Source organism: Paramisgurnus dabryanus, chromosome 7 (assembly GCF_030506205.2).
Source record: "Paramisgurnus dabryanus chromosome 7, PD_genome_1.1, whole genome shotgun sequence".
NCBI classification, from domain to species: Eukaryota; Metazoa; Chordata; class Actinopteri; order Cypriniformes; family Cobitidae; genus Paramisgurnus; species Paramisgurnus dabryanus.
Window position 1 is genome coordinate 11132024 of NC_133343.1, and position 23715 is coordinate 11155738.

Sequence of the window (23715 nt, forward strand, 5' to 3'; positions counted from 1 at the left end):
GACAACTGACCTGAAGCCACTTTAGCTCAATGCAGTCTCTGTTCCCCTCAGGCCAAAAGGGACATTTGTTACACAACAGCAATCTTGGAAAAACAAACCCGTATACTTCTACCCGTGTAAGGCATCAGAGACGCAAAATCTAGGCAAAGTGCGAATTAAAGCTAATGGGTGTCCGGAATCAAGCCATTTTCCACACAATAGACTCTGAAGTAAACCAGTATGAGCCAGAGTTCCTGAAGAAGATGTACTCAATATGACTGTCATGTGCCATGCTTGATATCCCATCCAAACCGTTCTTCGCCTTTTAATAACCATCAATTTCACGAATGTCTCTTTTAACATCTCTCTCTCATTTTAGGTGCTTAAAAAGGCACTTCAAAACGGCTTTTGTTGATCACAGAGAGCTATTTTAGCAAAGTGCTAGAGAAAAGGTGAATTGTCCTTTTTTTCCATACCATTAGGAAGCCATAAGACCATCTTTGCTTTGTTCCTGTGTATAACAGCATAGAGCTGTTCACCTGCAGAATATTTTAATTAAACGTTGCGGCCCCCGTGCCAGACCGATTCCAGCTGAGGACACCTGTCAGGCCCTGTTCTCTTCTGGAATGTCTTTCTCTTTCTGATTTTTAAAAAGTATCTCCTTTCTCTGACTCGTCCATGTCTTTGTGAGACAATCAAGGCATTCATGAAGCTCCCGCTGTCCCTGCGATGTGAGGAACCCATGCCATCTGCCTGATCAGGTTTCAAAGTCTCCTGTTTTTATCAAACATGGTAATTACTAAACAAGGGCCACTTAGGACCCTACAGCTCAGCGGTAATTGATAAACTGTGATCATCCGTGCAATACGTTTGCTATTTGAGTAGTGGGCTTTCGGTGGCATGAGGGGGAATGCAAAGAGTGTAAAATGCACGGCATGCTGGGATTGATTGATCTTCACAGGGGTGTGCAGAGGGGATGAAAGGGGAACGAGTGTGAGAAGGCTTTGTCTTGCGAGGAAGAGAGAAACAGGTGAGCTGAAATTAGAGACTGGACCCCTGCAACGTAGTAACCATGAGCTAAGAATATACAGCTGTGATGAGACTGTGTGCGTTATTAAAACTACGCTCTTAAACAGTTATCACCGACATTTTAGAATAAAGAATTTTTAACATTCTTTTAACTATTTGGATATAGAAATTTGACCGTTGTTAAAATTATTTACAGAACCCCTTATAAATAACTTAAATCTCTACATTTAGAGACTACAATAGATGAGGTACTTAATTTGTTATAAATCAAGTAAGAGTGGTGTTGTCTAGTGGTCTTAGATATAAACAGTAACAAATATTTCAGAACTTCTTGGAGTTCTTTGATATTACTTATAATAATCTGAAAATAAATTTTTACGTTTTTATGTTTGAAGGATCAAACTCATGAATTTCTATTGGGTCTTGAGCAAGGCACCTGACTCCAGGTTGCTTCAGGGATGTATTTGTTGTTATGAGTGCACTTATCTAAAGTCAATTTAGATAAAAGAATCAGCCAAATAATACTATTATGAACTAGAAAAACTTGCGAGTGAATCATATAAAAAATTTGGACTTTATATTACACAGTAATTTCATCACTTTAAACAATTGAGAAGTTCAGATGCAAAACCCCCTAAGTGCGAATGAAATGTTTTCATGTAAACTTGAATTTTAATATCAGCCTCTTATGTTTAGGTTCAGTAATTTCACTTTAATGGCAATGAAAAGTTATTAGTCAGTAATTGAAATTCATGTTTTTACAAATGTCACGTTTGACCGCCTTGCAATGCAAAACCCTCTAAGTGCATGCAAGATTATTAGGCATTAACCTCCACTTATTAAAAAAATCCACTTTTTGACACAAGACATAGTAAACAGTGGCACAATAACTAAAGATGCAACAAGAAACACTGCAAATGATCAAAGTCGGAATGCAAAAAGGAAGAAAATGAACCACGCACTAGGGGGTGCTGTGATCCATGTCACTGACACATTCGGGTTGTATTCAGGTCTTAGTACTCACATGGTGTCTATCGGATTTTGCCAAAAGCATTATTTCTAAATGGCCTGAGGCCGGGATTTAAAGTGAGGGTATTTGAAGAATGCATACACGAGAGCATTCAGTTAATATCATTATGCCACTTTTGACGATTAACGGCGTTTGTATCTGAGCTCCTCAATTATTTGTAATGAACTAAATCAGCATTAACTAAAAGAAAATAAGATATTTCTTTATTTATATTTATGCATTTGGCAGACCCTTATGCATTAAAAAGCATATATATTTTATATTATGTGTGCTCTGTGTGATCGAACACAGAATCTTTTATGTGGCTAGCGCAATGCTCTACCACTGAGCTACAGGAACATAATATCAATAATATTATCTAAAAAAAAAAACATGTATGCTTATCTTAGTGATCCTTAAAACAGTTCATCTATTGTCAATTTTGGGGGTGAAAATGACCCTGACATATCTAAGTGTTAGCTAACACTGTACAGGCGGCATCTTGCCCTGACAGCGTGTGTATGTCAAATAAAACCGTATGTGAGCAGTACCTGACCGTGACTGTGTGTGTTATATAAAACACTATGAGCTTGGTACCTGGCTTGTGGAGCTCATGAATAACAGAGAGGCTGACAGCCTTATCCCTCAGCAGGCCCGCGGCGTGACAGCACTCGCCAGCCCCACGCACAAGTGCTTAATGGCTAAATTGGGAGACTGTTACTAATCGCTTATTGAATAATGAAAGTGACACAGCTGATAAAAGATTTCAATACTGTAGATTATTTATAATATTTCACTTAAGTGCCTGCCTGACGAATGGGGGCTGGGAAAGAGACCTGGGCAGCGTCTGACAATGTTCAACCTTTTCAAAAAGCGCGAATCGGGGCAAGACAAAGTGGCTTTCTGGGGTTAGAGGAAGATAGAAATAAAGTGGGAATGAAGGTACATTAACACAACCCCATTTCTCACAGAAGACCAACAAGACAGCAATTGCAAGACATATCTCTTGTTTCAGTATATTCAATATGATCCTCCTCTTAAATGTCTACTTTCCTCAATGTAGAATCAATGTGCTTTACACTGGTCAGTCATCCCAAATAAGTACTGTTAAGGTGCTGTCCAGACATGCATGCACCCCTTAATGCTTATGATTAAAATAATTTTAGTTATTTAGCTCAAAATTATAAACACAATTGAAGAGATATAAACACCAAAGAAAAAGATAATACACAGCGTGTACTTTTGTTTGTATTTACACACAAACCCGCACACACTCTTTACTCGCTGACAGTATATTGGCCCCCTTTGGGAGAGGATCAATAAAGGTGATTGGGAACAATTTAAACAAGCACTGATCCTCCGACTCTCAGGAGGCTGCGGCCACCCACATAAGTCCAGTCTAATTAATCACACACACTCTGATGTGACACATACACATCCATCATTCCCCCATCACACACACACGACTTCACATTTTAGCCTTTCTAGTATAACTTATAATAGTACAGCTATTCTATTAGTATGTAATACTACCACAATTTAAGTTGAACATGACACTGTTAACACTGTAGTATGATCGAGACCATGCTGAATCACACGCACTGGATGTTAAATGAGCAGGGGTGCGACTGACTGTGTGCTATGTACAACACAATACTCCAATAAATACAAATATCTACCCGTGTGTCAGAATCATGGCTGCGGTGATGAGTGAAGTTTGCGTGTGTTTGAGTGACAGACGGCGTTTAACCAAAATGTCTGTGTGAGTGTGTAATAATCACTCAGCATATTTCTCTCGCTCCACAGAGGCCCGTCAGCTGCCTGATCCATACTGACGGCAGGAAACACATTACACATCTGCTGCTCAGAAACATCTGTTCCACTGCACCGTCACAGCAGACCTAACTTTGGTGTGCGTCTGCGTGTGCTTGCATGTGTGTGTTTGTGTGTGAGTGAGACGGTAACTGTTTTTATGCAGCCTATGGTGTTTGTATACATGATGCTATTATGTGAGAGGACTTGTTTAATTATAAAGAAATGGTTTGAATTCATTTACAGTATACATAAGCAAATACACTATAATAATCTAAATAATCAGAAATACAAGATTTGAACTTAATGCAAAAACCAAAATACAGTAGAATACTACGGAGATCCACTTTGATTCCATGACTAAACCTAATATTTTATTTTTCAGTTACTGAACAGTTCATACGTACATGAACTTTGTTTATTATTAAATTGCAAACGGTTCAGTGTTGTTGCATAAAATATTTTAAATCCTGTATGATTTTCCTTTTATGAAAATCAATGATATATACCAGGCAGAATGTTAGTGACTGACAGCTTCAGTCATTCATTGCATCTTTTTCCATACATTGAAAATAAACATTGACTAAAGCCATCACATGGGTTTGGATTTGAGGTAAGTTTAAAGTTAAAAAGTATACATACATGCATACATACATGCATCTCTCTCTCTTTTCTGTCTTTCACATACCCACACAGTGTATATATGAAGAGTTTGGTTCCAAAATGCGATAAACGCCATTTTAAAAAAATGAGTTACTGCCAAAATCAGTATTATATCAGGTCAGTTTTTAAAAGTAAATTCAAAATTATACACAAAATGGCAATATCCGCCGTGTTATTCTGTCATATTTTCTCCCGTTTGTCCCCAAAACGCAATAAACGGCACTCCTCCTTTTCTAGAATGCAATAAATCCGCTCCACAAATTACAGCACACCATTCCACGCATTGTAAACAAACAATTGTGGCGCGTTGAATAAACAGAATCCTAGTTTTCCTCATCTTGTATTCATGATCAACAAACAAACAAAAACACAATAAAACTTTGATGGCATTGATAAACCTGTGGTGGTTTTCTGTGACGGGAAAGAAACGTAAGCCATCAACATCTAACAAATTACGCGAGAGGCACTCGGGAGACGGAAAAATGCCGGTTGCTTGTTCTCCTGACAGCATCAAGCTTCTCACATTGACCCCAGGTGATCTTATAAAAAAGTTTCCATTATTTTACGCAAAGCCAACAAAAATCGAGCAGGACCAAAACATTTTACAGCTGATCGCTTACAGCGACGACGTCCCAAGTATAACAGCAGCAATGACAATGTTCTTAATATGACAAAGTAAGTGTTTTTATTAATGCCATTAATGTTTATTTTTTAAATCAGTGTATACCACTAGTCAACTAAATGAATATAACATGGGAAAGATGAATGCACATTTATATATTCAATGGATCTGTTTTTACAATAAATCTTTGAAAATCAAATTATGGATTTGAATTTTTTATGTTTTTATAACCTAAAGATGTTATGTGAAAGTTTGTAACAGAAAATAGTGGTTTTCATCTTGTCACTTTCTCGGTATAGAAAACACGTTTTTACCGAAATTAGTCAAAATGGATTTATGGCGTTTTGGAACCAAACTCTTCATATAATCCCCACTAAAAATGATTATCTGACATGCATTTCAAAGAACGCTAGTGGCTTTGCAGAAACTCGGCCAAAGATATTAGTCAATATTTTTTAACCCCACTGCACTTGCGTGGAGTAAGAAACCGATAGAGGGAAGATCCAGAAAGATCTGACTCAGTGAACTGTCTGTGTGTGAGAGACAGAAAAGCAGCGGAGTGGGGGGGTGTAGACAGGAAGTACCTTCAGCAGTGCCAGAGAAGCCATCCACCTTGAAGTTGCTGGTACTTTTCTTCCTCCTGTGCTTTTTTCTGTTGGCATGCGGCGACGGCGGCGGGTCCATCTTTGGACTGGTGGTGCTGGATATGCTAGGACTGGAGCACACGGAATCTCCCAGACCAGTATCTGGAAAGAGAAACAAAAATGTAAACAAAGCAGCAAATGCCAATATATACACTGAGCAAATTATTATCAAAATAAGGTACACATTAAAAATAAAATAGACCAGACTCCTGGTCCATACAAAATTAAAGGGGTCACGTCACAAGACTTTTTTAAGATGTAAAGTAAATCTTTGGTATCCCCAGAGTACATATGTGAAGTTTTAGCTCAAAAGACCATATAGATAATTTATTATAGAATGTTAAAATTGACACTTTGTAGGTGTGTGCAAAAATGTGCTGTTTTGGGTGTGTCCTTTAAAATGCAAATGAGCTAATGAAATTCAAACACTGATCACAATGATGGTGGTTTGTTGCAATTGAAACACAATTGTGCTGTGAATTATTTTCTCTCTCTCTCTCTCTTTGTATCTGCACTAAATGGCTGTGCCGTGGTTGGATAGTGCAGATTAAGGGGCGGAATTATTATAATAAGATCTCCTTATGACATCATAAGGAGAGACACATTTTAATGACCTAATTTTTCACGTGCTTGCAGAGAATGGTTTACCAAAACTAAGAAGCACTGGCAACCCAATTATAGCACCCAAACAAAAAGGTCAGATTTTCATGCCATGGCCCCTTTAATGTCTGGAAATCAATATTGATATTTCATACTGACAGACTTTAGTGTCAGCAAATTAATTCATGAAAATGATCGCATAAATCAACATTCACTAACAAAGTCTTAAAAATGTATTAGCAAACCATTCAGTCAGTTTGACAAAAAGTTTACATCAAGGTCTATTTTACCATAAGTTACAAGTGGAGGTATAATATTGTGTGTCTGCTCTGGTTTAAATGATGGAGGGCTTGCATCTGAAGCCAGTTCTGACTGGCGTTTGGCTGGATACTCCGGCTCAGGCTATCAGAAGGCTGTTTCACTTTTCATAAGTGCCGGTGACAGCCATGACTAGCGGCAGAATAAAATAACATTCAACCCGCATCAATATCACGCCGAGTGAAAGCGCTGATGTGGGGAGGGATTGGGGGGAGGATGTTCGGGCTGGCACTGAACACGCTCACAGCACCGTGCATCAGCAGACAGCCCCAAGGACAGCCGTAACTTATTTTACTATCGTTTAGTCTCAGCTCGAGTGGAAAACGTGACAACTTATCTCTGCTGACAAGATGCCAACCCAAAATGAACAATTAACCACCTTGTTCCAGCAGCCCTTTTGTCCAAGATCTTTCTTTCTTACACACCTCGACATCACACACCTCCACTTCCTTGTATTCTCCATAAAGCTCAGTGCTATTTCTTTTTATGCTGTTTTAGTTTATTTACTGAAATAGCAGCAAGAGCGGAGGAGATTAGGAAAGAAGAGAATAAAAGAGAAAAAATAAATAAAAGAAGGAAAGAAGCAATGTCTGCTTTCTTGTTTGGGGAACCTGGATACAAATTAATGAGGAAAATAAGTATTTGCACACCCTGCTATTTTGCAAGTTCTCCCACTTAGAAATCATGGAGGGGTCTGAAATTGTCATCGTAGGTGCATGCCCACTGTGAGAGACATAATCTAAAAACAAAAAATTACAATGTATGATTTTTTAACTATTTATTTGTATGATACAGCTGCAAATAAGTATTTGAACACCTGTCTATAAGCTAGTATTTTGACCCTCAAAGACCTGTTATAGTCTGCCTTTAAAATGTCCACCTCCACTTCATTTAAAATCCTAAATTAGATGCACCTGTTTGAGGTCCTTAGCTGCATAAAGACACCTGTCCACCCCATACAATCAGTAAGAATCCAACTACTAACTGACCAAAGAGCTATCCAAAGACACTAGAGACAAAATTGTACACCTCCACAAGGCAGAAAGACAGAGGGAGAAAAAAGAGCCGCCATACATTATCATTATCAGTGGGAATCAAACCCATGATCTTAACATTCCCCGTTTCATGCTTTACCAACTAAGCTGCAGGAACACAAGCAGCCAAAATAAAATAATAAAAGATCTGCTACACAACCTCACAAAACAAAAACGGGTCCACAACTCAACAAGTCGTGTGATGTGACATTGGGGTGAACCTGCATTTATCTTAGGGCGGCCAAAAGCTTGCGCCACCTCCTCCAACCAGATCGCCCAGAGCACCGAAACACAACATCTGTAATCAAAGAGACACACTCATGACTTCCATTATTAAGCGGGCGGGACAAGAACCGCCATAGGGGAACATTTTTATGTATATGCTTTGGGCAATAGAAGCTTCAGGTAAAGAGACAGGGATGTCACTACTCTCCAGTGTCTTCAGGACAATGTGGAGTCGGAGAAAGACAGAGAGATACCAAATCACTGGAGGGGATGTAATCTCTTTGAAACGGACTTGGCTTTGTTTCCTCTGGAATAAAAGAGCTCATTACTTAGGCTGTGTTTCTCAAATGACAGCCATGTTCAGTCCAAACGGGTCAGTCCTGATGTAAGACAACGCACTCAGACAGCACACAGCCAAGTGTCAACCGCTGTCTCCCTAAATTGTACCAACTTTGACCTGCTTGTACAATTACACTTTAAAAGCAATCTGTAGAGCTACACTTCAGCCTTGAACAAACGCAGTTTAATATATAAAAGTATTTCATTTTCCATAACAAATACCGCAAGGTTATACATATCTTCTAATGAATGTGTACTCCAGTAGCTTAAGGACATAGCATTGATTCCAAGACCATACAACTCTGGCCATACAACTCTGTCATTCATAAACACCTTTCACACAGCCCAGAAAATTGCCAAAAAAGTACCTTCTGTGTGAACACAAATACCTCCTGGAATTTATTCTGGGATCGGTCCTGTAAAGCCGACCTAGTAACATTGCCATTACATTTCTGAAACATGTCCTGTGTACAAAAATCAGGAAGACTGCCATAAGTGACATAAGGGTTGTGCGGACGCGCATCGTTTGCAAAAACACATTCAGTTAAGCTCTTTGACACGGTGGTTTGAAATGCAGATTGGCATTTATGGTGGAAAATGTCTGCGAAATTAAAAGCAGCAGAGATCAGGAAGGTTGCGAGGTTTCTCAAGAGAAAAATCGCAGGTCCGAGAAAGTAAAGTGGTTAGCCAGTTTCCTCAAATCATTGAACAATACGCCACTAATTTATCAGTGTGGCTTTCAACAAAAACAGATACCCCACGTTTTCTTACAATGTTAAGATATGTAATATTAATCCTAAAAAAGCAAAAACTCTCACTGCCTGGCTTACAATCTAGCAGCAAGAGAGCAAACAAAAGCGTAGCTAAAACGTTAGTCAATCAAGTATCTCCATCTCAGCGCAGCTACTCGAGACATTTATTTGAGGAACTTCAGTTAATTACTTGGCAACCACTTATCTCTCTCCACCCTCTCTTCTCTCAGAAGTGAGACAGGATCTCATTCCTGCCAGCTCCCGGGGCGAGAGGTGACAAGCAATCAGCGTCCGGCACTCCCGTCATCCAGCCATCACATCTGATCCAGTCAGGCCGCCGACAGACACATCATTAGTCCGGCAGAAATGTTATTTATAAAAGAGCTTCCTGGGGGAGCGCACAAGTACTCAAACGACACAACAGCCCACCACGTCGCCAAAATGTTCGGTCTTTTGAAAGGGATATCACTAAAACTAAAGAAGAGGCTTATGATGGATACTATTCAGTAACTCTACCACTGGGAAAGTCAATGATATGTGATTCCTTTCTTCATGTAAATTAGACTTTATCTCTACTTAGTTCATAACAGTTCTCACTGGCACTCACAATATGCTTTATGCCCAGCTGCACTACTTCCTGAACTTCAGCCAGCTCCTTGTTTCCTGTCTGCCATTATTGGACAAACTGATTAATCCAGGTGTGCCTGACCTCAGTAGTCACAACAACAATAATCAGACACACCTGGATTAATCAGTTTGTCCAATAATGGCAGACAGGAAACAAGGAGCTGGCTGAAGTTCAGGAAGTAGAGAAGCTGGGCATTAAGTCTATTGACCAATTTATGGCAGGTATTAAAAAATATTCAATGTATATTCAATTCAATCACAAGCCTACAGCAGTTACATAGTGACTCCTCTTAAGTAATGTGAAACAGCGTTCAAATGTTTTGAAGCACACAAAAGTAAACCTCAGGGAAAATCAAATAATACAAAAATTCCACCGCACCACCAAAAATTATTAGCAATACTAAAGCAATGTAAGATAGATATTATTATTTGTATATAAGTGACTGTAAAATCCAGACTAAAGTCTCAATATCTGAGATTAGGAGCACCAACATTTGATTTCTATCATTGATTTGACTTGGCTCACACATGACCTCATTTTTACACAATGTTCTTTACATTATGTTGGATGAATTTATATAAAATATCTTAAACTCACAAAATGACATTAAGCTGGGTTTTCACAGACTGGGTCACATATATGTCGTCATATTTATTGCATATTTTGCATGTGAACCACACCACTATCTCTGTTGTATAAGTCATGTGTGGGGTCCGTGGCTCAGCTGTGTGTTTAGTGCCCTGCTGCGGTCACGATCGGCAGCCCGTTTAAGCTTTTCACGGCTTTAAGTGTTATGAGGGTTAAACACGGGGCCAGATACAGGCAGGGGTCAAACGGCACGTCACGCCATGTCACTGTAGCTCAACAGCACACAAATACACAGTCCTGACAGCTGTCAGTGCCACAGTGATGTCTATGTGTAGATACATATAAACATAACACATAGAGACTCTTCCCACTGTGTAAATCTGAAGAGGATTTCACGAAAACAGCAATTTCTTCGGGACAAAAAAATGTGACTGTCTGATAAACATTGTATTCAAACCATTTCTCTGCTGTATACAGTCTTGTCAGTGACAGATGAGGCTTTGGTTACGTGCTGCTGTTGAGTGCCCATTACTTTCATAAACAGTTACAGCAACATTAAATCTTGACACAGGAATCAATGGATCTGTGTGTGTGTAAGTTTACAACTATGGGATAACAAATCATTGCTTTCTGTTTGTGTCTGGCCGTATGGCAGTGTGAAGGAGAATCTACCTGTGCTTATTCCAGAGTTGGCGATAACTGTGGCGTCGCTCCATTGGTCAGCGCTGGACACTGAATACGAGCGCTGGTGCATCCCATCGGGCCGACTGTTAAATGACACCAGACTGATGCCGCTCGCCATCTGAGACACTGAAGAACTGCTGGTCACGGAGCCTGAAAAACAGAAAAATACACAAAATATTACTTTTTACTAATATGATAATTATAATGAATATATAATTGAACTTTTTATATCTTTTATACAAGTTTAAAATTTTCACGTCATTTTAAAAGTCAGACTTTTTTCCAGTTTGTCCTCCCTTAAAATTAACTCACGATAAAGAGTAATGCCTGTTTATTTGGGTTTTTATTATATAAGTGGAAGTGTTCATACGCAGGTCCATCGGATGCACACGCTTTATCACAGTTACGAACCTGGCCCAAAGTTAACATCCGGTCTGTTCGTTTATCAGTCCTTCCACAAAAATGCAGTTTTTTTCTGATTGTTGCGGGCAAAAATCATTGATCTTGCAGCACGTTTTCTAAAAAAATGCGATGGAATATGCGGGATATGCAATTTTATGCGATAAAATTGCAGGAATTTGCTAAAACTGCGGGAAATTGCAAAAACTGGGGTTGGGGTTTGCAGCTTTTCAATGATGTTCACGTCTTGTAATTACGTCACTTCATAACATTCCCATAGCCACAGGGGACATGGCTACGCTTGTGCAAAGTAAATGCACAATTTTTCAACTTTTTGCTAAGATATATGTGACATTTTGCTACGAAAATACGGGGATTATGAAACTATGCAAGCCCCGTATATTTTGTGTGCGCAAATCTGCAATTTATGCGGGAAAGTGTGGCGTATTTGAAAAAATGCGGCCCCTGCATAAATATGCGGACTTTGGGTGATTATACATTGAATCATGCAATCGCATAATCGTGTTTTTCTGTAGGGACTGGTTTATCAGTGTGTTTAGTGGCTAAACTGACCACTGGAAAAATTACCTGAGCATAATTTGCTGTGTGAAGAGAGGTTTGGCAGCCAGTCAAGAATTCAAGCTAATATTGTTAACATTATATACTTTACTTTTCCACAATAACGTTAGCTTAATGTAATAATTAACTAAGGTAATTTATTTGTTATTTATTTATTTGCTTGTTATTAGAAATAGTTTACTCTAAAAGGGATTATGTTTGTGACGAAAGCCGTTGTTGTTGTTTCTGCTGAAACCATCTATATATCTATATCTACATCTATATCTATATATACTGTATATTCCAAAGCATTGCTGGTTACATTGACTAAAAATACACAGCTCCCACTGAATTTCTACTATAAGCTTATGTCACATTCACATTTATGATGTGCTCTTGTCAATAAGCATAAATAGTGACGTCAAGTTATCACAAATGATCATTACACTGCAGGATGCAGTCATCTGACTTTCTGATTAAAGTGGATCATGGGAAGTTGTATATAATCGCACTAATAATGTTACAAATGCAACTGAGCGCAAACAAATGTGATATGACACACACAAAGATCTAAAACACAATCAACATTAAGGCTTCTGGGCTTATGACCAAAATCACTATAATAATTTAACTGTGTGTTTAATAGCGGAACATAGCATATAAATAATGCTGATGTGCTCATAGCAGCCTTCAATCGCAGTGCCTTCAATTGCAGCCACAACAAAAAGCTTGGAACGGTTAAAAACAGCATTCTGTAAATATTTCTTTTTCTGGTTTTTAATATGTTGTTGCATAAAGGTGTACCCACGGGCCTCCACTGGCCCGTTACAAACTCGACTGAATGAAATGTCACGACTCAATTTAATCTCCATTGTAGCGGATAAATCAAGCGCCAGCACCTTTGGGTAAATGGCAAAAGCTGATCGCGTTTTAGGAGAGGCCTGATAAACTACATTTTTACATCGACGGGCAACTGGAGGAAAACAAACGCTCAATGCATGAGGGCAGGGAGGGGACCGCACACATACACGGTGCAGGACCAGCGGCATCTAAAAATATGCCATAAATAAATGTGTGCGTAATGTGTGAGTTTTCACTGAAAGAGATATTAAGACAGAGGTGCGTGTTATCGTGTTGGTGACCCAGCTGTTCTCATCACATCCTTGACTTACAAAAGCTTTCATTGGTACGCCACTGAGTGAATTATCTCTCTTCTCCTCTATAGCTCCCTCCCTCTTTCCCTCATTAGTGCTCATTTCGGACTTGGCTGACTGGCAAAGGAGCTCTGATTGCATTAATATTCATGACAATAATTAGTACATGTATTATGGGTCACTGAATATTCATGCTATTAGTTTGGCCCTTCTGGTGCTTGTGTGTGTCTGTGAGTGTGCATGTGAAGGGTCTTTAACACTCCTTGAGGGGCTTAAATACTGTTGATCTTTTGAGTGCGTATAAGATTATCTAAACAATACATAACTGTTTATTTCTGTAAATAAATAAAGGGGCACAGTTCTGTTGCCAAATATAATAAAGTTCCCCTTACACATAACATTTATATTGGAAGATAAACAAATTTAAGGTGACGTAAAGTACAATATCAAACATAAATTTGACCATAAGCTTGACTATCACAAGATGTAGGATGGGTTTATATTTGGAAAACTTATTATTTTTGCAGTTCCATTTCATAACGCGAGTGAAACTGTAATTAATTTTGAAGAAAATATTATAGTAAGTATATTCATTTGTTCAATTTTAATTTTGTGTTTCTATAAAGTTCACTGTATTACCTGGTGTCTGTCCAAGCTGCATGTTGCTCATGTCCTTCGTCAGTCCATTAGTTTTGGGACTGGGGGCCGCACACGTGGATATGGCCCTCGGGGGCCTCTTCCCTGGAACCTTTACTGTAGTCCGAAGCAGGTCAATCTCTTTTCCATGAACATTCTGCATGTAATCCTGCAGTTAAACAAATGACAAAATGGTTATTGAAAACCTTGCTTGAAAAGTGTCTGGTAAATTCATTTTGTCAGCTAACAGTTAATTCTGCCCACCCCCCAGAGGTAAGGAGATCGATATAAACATATTTGGTATTCATGGTGGAGAGTATCATATATCTGCACATTTTTGTATTTGGAAAAACACCCAGTGCCTTTTACTGAACGTGTAAAATCTTCCTCCGAGCCTCCCTTTATCCTTTCCCACAGATCACAGCATGCCATCGCGGCATGCGCGTGGATTCTGACTGCGTTGTCGGGATTTGCGCGTGGCTTTGCTTGCGATCATGATGAAAGTTACTCAATGCTAATAGGGATGCAATTACCAGCCGCAAGCTGTTGGCCCGCCACTCCTGAAGGGCTCTCCTGTGGCTTGTTAAACCGTGTTGAGAGCTCTTGGCTTTGAATTGCCCTTTTGTTGGCCTCTAGTGAGAGATGGACACATTCTGTGCGTGTTCCAAATTGCTCGATGCGGCACGCATACACAGAGTCTCCGGGCTTTGTGTTATATGATTGGCACTCAGCTGATGTACGGTACGGTCTGGGGTTGAATGCTCTTCCTCTTGAAGCTTCGCTTCTGCTCATTAAGTCAAAAGAGTCGGTGTAATGAAGAAGGTATGTTATTGTAGCCCATTCAGGACGTTCACTCTTGGGACTTGTCCATATGTAACTCTTGATTTTAAAATAAGGGATGGCAAACCACTTGAGGGATTTAGTTAAGGGAGTTTATGTCCTTAGATGCAAGGAGTTTGGCCACTGCAGAACACTTCAGGGGCAGATGTGCATTAAAAATTTGATGCTCCTAAGAGATGAATCTATTAAATGGCACAATACTAAAGACTAATTGGGTAACGTAAAAATAAACTAAGGATGTGCAGGAGTAATTGTTTATCGCCAACTAGTCGACTATTAAAAAGGCCGCGCAAATTAATTGTTTTAATTTCATTTGTTTTACTGAGAAGTGCTAAATACACTACTAGTCAAAAGTTTAGGGCCACTAACTTGTTCCTTATTTTCCCACATTTTAAATAATAATAGACACAAGTTTAATTATAGGATTAATGTAAAAAAAACAAATACCCTTAGACACCCTTAGAATAGAATTTATAAAAATGTACTCCTGGCATTTATCAACCATCTTCAAGGTCTTATTCTGAGATGCTTAAAGGAGTTCCCACCAGTTCTGAGAATTTATTGTCTGCTTTTTCTTTATTATTCAGTCCACACATTTAACGGGGACAGAGAATGAAAAACCATTTTCACCTTGTCTTTGTTGAATAATGGTAGTCTACCCGCATTCACGAACATACAAATAGTGCTAAACATGCTAAACATCTCAGTCTCATAGAAATTCCGCTTTTAGAAATGTCAGCCAGAAAACGACCCAATCTGAAAAACTGATGCTTATGACATCACAGGCATCTCACTGCCCCTCCACTTTAAAATAATTGGCTAAATTTTTTGAGTGGCAGCAAAGTCAGCCAATCAGTAATGAGATTGCAGGTTAAGCCAGTAGGGGAAGCCAAATAGGTGCGAAACCACTTGTTTAAAATCCCCCACCCTAGAGCCATCTGAGAGAGGTTTTTAGAAAGCTTCTAAGGCATTACAGACCCACACAAAAACATTTTTGTCTACATGTCACATCACAGAACAAGGATAAAAACCCCGTTCAATCATTCTATGTCACCTTTAAAAATATATATGTTGGCATGATTACGTTTGTCAACGAAAATAACATTTAAGCCTCAAATTAAAGATTTATAAGATCATGATAAACATTTCATTCAAGTGGCGGTAAAAAAAAAATATTGGTAGTGTATATTCCGTACATGCGTTTTATATTTAGCATGCGTTTTAATTTAAATTATTGACTGCTGCTTTTTAATTGGTTCCAAAAGACAAAATTACCAGATATGCCCAATGCTTGGCAAAACAGCCAAAGTTTAGCCCACAGTCAACAACATCTCATAAACAAACATAGTCATGTAAACATAGCTAAGCTATTTTCACTAATTAGTTTGCATGTATCTACTTAGTCAGCTACATTAATGAGATTTCTATTTCACATAGTTGAGCAATTAAGAGCCCTGACTGAGTTTCAACCTATTAGCCTCCACAAACAATGTAATTGATGCCTATGTAGCAGACATCTGCTGATGAGGGGAACCTGTTCACAGCCAAAGAGAGGAGGGGGACGTCATATGATGACGCACACCTCCTCTAATTCACCCAGATGAAGCTTTTAATTGGAGAATTAATGAGTGCAAGTTTCAAATGTTAATTACATTTCTGAAAATTTATTTAGCATTTTTCAATGCTAAGATCTTCGCACACCGATGTGTATTAATTCATCCATTGCAAAAGAATTTGCAAGACAATACAAAATCAAGTCTTTGTAACGTTAGCACTATTCACTGCGAATGGATGAATAGCAACAAGCTATCGTTTAGCTAACTTGAGCAAGGCAGCTCTCTCTCAGTTCCTCTCTACTGGGGCTGCTGCCGCTGTCCACTGCTCCGTGTGTGTGTGTGTGCGTTCACTACACTACACTCTAAGAAAGGATGTGTTCATTTTTTTACACTTTTTTGTGTTATGCTTTTAACACATTATGTGTCATTTTAACATATTATGTGTAATTTTAACATATTATGTGTCATTTTGTGTTGGTTTTGTGTTAAAATAAATAATAACAATAATTTCAATAATAACACATAGATGTGTGGATTCTGGGACAACGCATTTAGTCGGTTGTCCCCAAACTAACACCGATGTGTTGTTTTTAACACATCCATTCTAAGAGTGTAGGATGAGTTAAATGCACTCACATTTCAAGTGTGGTCTTACCATACCTGACAATCACAGCACTTTCTATCTGTCTTTATATTTTGTCTCTTTGTATTCCTCACTTTGTTTGTAATACTTTGTGCTGCAAGACGATATGGATCAACTTGTCAGACGCTATTCTTGTTTTTAGTGTTTGCTTGTATGGTGGCTCTAATGTCAAACACCTCTCAAAATGCTTGATATGCATGGGAAAACCGCAGAAAATCGAACCCTATCCGCATTTTATTTATAATGGACGAAGATTCCGGACGAGTATTTTGGACTCAATGTGCAAAGATCTTTACTCTGTAATATCTATAGTCTATCTGTATTTTTTTATGCAATTTCATTGCATGGGCATGATGAAAGAGACATGTATGATTCCTTTTAAATGATCTTGATGCAAATAATAGAAAGTGATGGTAAAAAGAGACGACAATGATATCTATATATCTCTGAAGGCAGTACATCTAATTACAATGTCCGCCCAATAAATACAAAAATGTTCAATTACTTTTTAGAGGCTAATCAATCAAATAAGGCAAATGCCAACATGGACCAACAGGTCCGTGACATGCCTTTGTTCCTGAAAACCACCATTAAAATGACATAGGGATAAGGAAAAAATGACCCCCACATTTTAATGTTTCTAAAAATGTGTTGGTACTCTTTAGGGTCACCAATAATGTCCAAAGTTAAACTGGGGTAAGGAAGCGAAACCAGTAGAGAAACATTAAGCCACTGCTCATTTGGACCGCTCAACAAAGTGTGTCATTTTTTGTTCATTTAAAAGATCATAAAACACTGAATTCTCAACATTTCAATTGATCTTCGTTCATAGGGTTGCATGCATTTCCTTTCATCTGCATATGTGCAACATTTGTTAAATAATTTTGGGACTTATCGGTGCTACCAATAAGCTCTGACTGCACTCAAAAAATATATATAATAATAATAATAATAATAATAATAATACATACATAAATAAAAATGCACAGCGGAAGACTTATAAAAAAAAAAACGTCCATTTACACTATCGTGTATGCACTCTGTCATCCAAGTTGGTGATTATGACCAGCCATTATGCCATAATATTACACACCAACAGCGTCAGCCGTGTGCAAACAAATGAGCTGATAATTAAGAACAAGGCCGTATCAGAGACACCATGCTTACTGAGGCGGACATGGTAATCTTTTAAATGTCAGTGAAAAGTCATGGGGCATAAAAAAATGGATGATACACTGAATACAAGAGTATTCAACATGTTTCACAAGGTGGGCAACGTGGATGTGGAAAGTAGGTGTGTATATGTCATGGTACTTACATGCAAACTGGGATGATAGGTGAGGACTCCATTGTCACAAAGTGTGACATATTTTTTCTTCCATTCTTTGTTCAGCGACTTGCCACTTCTTTTTAGCAACATGCCCTGAAAACACAAACAAAAAAATTACCAAATACAATTAGCAAACTGTCGAACCCTCGCCCCACACAAATATCTGTCACTGGTCAAACAAACAGTTCCACCCTAAACTCGCACCACCGTTTGAGCCAAGGTTGCTCAAACATAAATAGTAATGTTTTAAAAGCACAACAAATGCATGTGACCAAAGTCTCATAATCTAATTATGAAATTATCAGCATCAAAGTTTAGTTACGATCATTGATTTCATTTTCACAAAAGTTCTTTACATTATAAAAAACATTTTTGCAGGAAACTAAACCACAAAAATATGGGTTTCACAAGCAAGATTGAATTTTAACATTAAAAACATTTAAAGTACTTTTTACCAATTTAAACAAACGTTCACACCAAAACAAAAATCTCTTGCCCACTTTTCAGTGGACAAACAAATTACCCTCAGACTACCATCAGAAGGCTTTTGTTTATCATCCTGGAGCCGTTTGGATTTCTTTGGGGAAGGATAAAGACTTGAAGGAACTCGTAACTTTACATTTGATTAACGGAAACATCTAAAACATTTTCTAAAATAACTGAAAATGTGTTCGTCTGAAAAACGATAGACATATGCATCTCGGAAAGCTTGGGGGTGAATAAATCATGAGTTTAATATAATTTTTGGCCGAACTATTCCTATAAACCAACAACCAATAACTTACAATTTTATGTGTCAAACAGAGATATATATTCAAAGGTTACAGACTGTGACTTTAACTATATTTGTATTCTTAAAATGGTGCTTTAACGTTTAAAACAACAGTTTATGACACATCACAAACTCTTACCCATGCATGTTTATCTTAAAATCAAGTGGACAAAGTCTATTAAGCTCAAGTTTGCACGTTTTGGACAACAAGTGAAAACCCAAACTGTGAGCTACACAAGCTAATTTTCCTATGAGGTTTTAGTGAGCGCATTAGCACCCCGACACAAATGCTAACCTTCCTCTCCTACGCACATCAGTGGCAGCTGACTGGCCGTTTAAGGGCTGGCCGCTTACACCTCATTTCAGCCAAATTCATTAGGCAAGAAGAAAATAAAACTGTCGACTGATTAGCAATTACGCTGCTGAGGCGGCATGTCACTTCGCTGGACTTGTTAAACATTAACATGTAGACGGGAGGGATAATAATAGATTTCTAGCCATGGCTGCGCTGAAGCGTGCAACACCAGGACAGACAACTTTCTGTCAGTTTTTGTTGCTTTCTCGTTTTTCCTTTCTGTCATTTCACAGCCTTAATTTTCTACAAAAAAATGCCATGATCCCTTCACTGTCACACATCGTTGAACTGGCCTAATTATGTGGTAATTGGTATCTAAACACGGTCTGAAGTGGAAAAAAACTAAAAGAGGCTGAAATACAGTTACATAATGACTGTCAAACAAATGAAGTTAGAACAAACAATTTCAAACAAATTTTAAAGATACTGCGTGTCAAATGTTTACTTACTCATTCTTTATTAATATTTTTACCACATTTTAGAATAGTAATTTACTGAAGACAGCGATTTTTGTGTGAGCATATCAGTGAACACCCCGACCACTCGGTGAGTTTCATGTCTTTGTAAACGAAAGTTTAATGCATTTTAGGAAAGATTGTTCCAGTGCACCTATACACACATTATAGAGGTGGGAGGTGATAGAACAAACACCAGAAAATTCTCGGGACAGCATCATATGTCCAAATTTCAGTCAAAACCGTTCTATTTCATTATAAACAATCTGAAAACAGGACTTTAAGTGTAAAATACCAAACTTGTCCTTTAAGTTGAAAAAACTTAAAATCTATAGGTGTTACCAATTGAAATCTTTTTTTTTTTTAATCCAACTTTCACTTTTAACAGTGTAGTTAACCATCAAGCAGCTTTCTAAGGTCTCATACTTTTAAACAGTAACGAAGAAGTTCCCATTTATAGTATTCTGGTGTCACATAAACTGAATATCCATTACTTCATTAACAAAGAGTTCACTGCATTTTTTATTATAATCTCTTTATTATGGGATGCATTTCTTTATTAATTTCTTTGTCTACAAACATCATTTCGAACATGTATGACTCTAAACCTTTGACCAGTAGTATTTATATTTGAACATGTTTGGCTGCGGTATATAGACGGTTTCAGCAGTAACAACATAAACAAGCGGCTTTCGTGGTCATCACGTAACTTCCGGTAAACTCCGCAAAGAATAAATAACAACAAAGTCCTTTTAACGTAGTTTATTTATATAACAAGCAAAATAAACAACACGTATATTACATAGGAACCCAAAACATTAGTTATTTTCGACGAGGTATTTGTTTAAGAGTTCAGTTTCAGCATCTAGCTTATCGTGTCACCGCACGTGCGCCCGATGACACGGTCTATATTTAAGTAACAGTGCAAAACATTATTTTGTGATATTTTTTGATAGAACTTTTATATTTGCTGTGATGTTCTACTCATCATCTGAACATGAAAGTTCCCTCAGGTCAGTTCATACATCAGTGCAGCCCAGATCCTTTGCTCAAATGTGAGAAGAGTAAAATAATAACGGGCTCCCCTGCTGTGTAGTAAACACAAGTTGACAAGATTTTTAATTTCCTAACAAGGGTGCTGCCGCTAGCGGCCAATCTGTCACATAAACTGAATATCCATTACTTCATTAACAAAGGGTTGAACATGCTTTATAGTTGTGAAAGAAAGAAAGAAAGAAAGAAAGAAAGGACTTTTTTATTGTGTCTACTAGAAGGTCTCTCTAGGCATGCTGTTGTTGTTGTAGGTAGCCGTTTCTCATGGTTTGGATGTAGGTATATTAATTTTGCCCACCCGTTGAGAAGATGACAAGCGATCATTCAGCAGGAGAGGCTAATTGAACGCCACATCACCTCTGTGATGCGAGTAATCGTTCATTATTTAAGGCTTTGGGACTGGTGACACCCTGCTTGCCTCTGTTTTACCGTCCCCTGGCTGACAACATGCAAGGTCTTTCAAACCTAAAACCCAGCGGGCCAAAAAAATAAATCTCATGGAGGCATTTCCTACCCACTTTGCCGGTTAAAAGAGCTTTAGGGCAACGCCGATAACTGCTGCACCTATGGTCTTTAGTGGAACGTCAATAGGAGTAGTTGTTAAATCTTCCGATGAAGAGGAACACTAAGGAACCCAAATGAAGATTAACAATTAAGAGGGAGCGAGAACAGGCAAAGCATAGCTATTTCTCATTTTTGTTTTTCCTTGGAGGGAGAGGGGTGATTACAAACGAACAAACTTCACAAACAAACAAAAGCTTCTAATCTGTGCTATTCTATTCTATTAAAGGAGGCCAATCTAAACTGTTATCAGTCTGTTATCCGTTTCTTTCAGCTCTTCCCATTTCTTCCGTAACAAAAGGAGAGGTTCATTGTGGATTGAATGTGGACTTTCGTGCGGGTGGGGTCGGTAGTCAGTGTGGTGGACAGGATCAGTCTCCTGCGTGCCCACGCTGGACAGCCGTTTAACAAAGAGTTGGGTGTTTGCTCACGTCTGGCTTATTGTTCCTGGGCTTTGCATGGAGAGGGAAGCTAAATTAAGTGTGTCATCCCAACACAAGCTCACCTCTGGCCCTGTCAGTGTGAGTGACTGCATGCGTGTGCATGCGGGAGGGAAATGGAGCCATGTGATTGACACGGTGTGAAAACTGGAGTTCTTATATCGCAGCGGCCATCTGATCTGGTTGGTGCAGGCAGCAAGATGATACCCCACATCCAACCGCACCCCCCAAAAAGACATTTATCATTTAAAGACAGGAAATCCCTAGAAGACACACACTCTCTCAGGCACATGTTCCAAAAAAAAAAGAAAAACATGGAACACTCAAGAATACTGAAATTTATTTTTAGTATAGAATGTAAATGCAAATTGCAAAAACACAATATAAAAAAATATTATTTAATTTCAATTTCATTGTGACTAAGGTAAAATAGCAAAACCATTGTCATTGCTAGTCATTAATTGAAGAGCTTAGATGCAAAACCCTTGTTCGCTTGACAAGTTTTCTTTTTTTATCAGACTCTTAATGAATCCTGCGAACAAACCAGTATCTGAATGGCCTAAGGCCAGGATTAATCGGATTTGAAGCGAAAGTATTTGATGACCGTATAATATGTGCCGAGAGCATTTGGTTAATATCATCATCTCATTTTTGACAAAGATGAGCATCTGAGCTCCTCAATTGCACAAAACTCTTTTTTGTCACATTTGCTGCAACAGCCAAGCAGCTTAGCACAACCCATTTAATTCCACTGTGTGAACCACAGGTGGATCCTGAAAGTTTTTTTCCTCTAAAATGAAATAATTTTCCTGGTTTTGCTATGCGGAGAACATTTAAAATATAAAAGAACAAAAACTGAGTGCATAGAAAAAAAATTACCATTCATTAATATATAATAATCCCAATAAATGTTTTTTAAACATTTGAATTACAGTACCAACATTTGGACTACTCTGGAAAATTACTAAAACTATTCAGTTAATCATGTTAGATCTACTTAAGTTTGTTACCAACTTTAAAAAAAGTTAATCTTAATATATTGAATAGCTTATTATACTGAATATCATTCAATATGCTAAAATATACTGTAATTGATATAGATCTAGACAAATGTTTTGCGTAACAGGACTGACCCAGTAATTGATCTTTTTTTATAGCTACACTGCTGTTCATTGCTAAATAATGCTTAGGAGTCAGAGTTCGCTAAAAACACAAACCAGAGACGGCCATGTAAGGCTCTTAGCTTGCAACAATAACACGTCAAGGTCGCAAAGGAACTTAATGAGTGATTTACAGTGCGTTTAAACCAATTGGCGCCAATGGATACTAGCAACAAGAGATTAGCCAAATCTAAACAGGGATGCCTGATTGATGTTTGTGTATTTGGTTAAATTATGTTCAAACTAAAATTATACAGGGGAAAAATCTAATTTGCGGGAGGTTAGTGTGCATGACAAAAATGCCATCTTGGCCAAAATGGCTTGGAGCATCAGCAACCTTTCCCTGGGAAATGATATTTTTCCAATCCCATAGAAGGCGGATCGTGTCACACTCGTTAAAGGCTTGATAGCAGGTCTTTAATATTCACCGTCTTAATTAGGGCTGCAGTTAATTTCATTAAATTCTTTCGGTGCTAAATGAAGCAGATTATGAGACATCTTTTATTGCGAAGCGTGAAATTACAGCCTGCCCGCTGCCAATGGCAGGGCCAAGCTAATGAATTACAGGGTAAATAACACCCGAATTAACCATCCAATTTAACTCCTTACAAAGCACCCCTGCTCTGAGGGGGCAGAACGACGTCAAACAAGCACAGCTCAGTGCTCGTCTGCCAACCAGAACATGCAATTACAACCGTGATACTAATTTCCCTTTATGATGAGGAGAGACATTTCAGTGGCATTGTATTTCTTAAAGGAAATGTTAAACAGCGATGCACTGTAAAACAAAACCTGTGAAACGTTCTGCTCTGCAAAGACCGAAAAGGGGCAACAAACTGTGTTAACAAGTGGACAGTTTGTCAAAAAAACAGGGAGT

At 38.3% G+C, this 23715-nt stretch overlaps 1 protein-coding gene across 5 annotated transcripts in view; it reads right to left on the reverse strand.

Annotated features, from left to right (window-relative positions):
• Positions 1-23715, reverse strand: part of agap1 (ArfGAP with GTPase domain, ankyrin repeat and PH domain 1) — a 178810-nt gene that overhangs the window by 24606 nt on the left and 130489 nt on the right. For all 5 annotated transcript variants that reach the window (XM_065240022.2, XM_065240021.1, XM_065240020.1 and 2 more), the window contains 4 exons: positions 18031-18135; positions 13677-13842; positions 10915-11076; positions 5699-5860 (listed from right to left, as the gene is read on the reverse strand). In XM_065240022.2, the coding sequence (XP_065096094.1) occupies positions 5699-5860; positions 10915-11076; positions 13677-13842; positions 18031-18135 (595 nt within the window). The remainder of the gene's footprint in view (positions 1-5698; positions 5861-10914; positions 11077-13676; positions 13843-18030; positions 18136-23715) is intronic.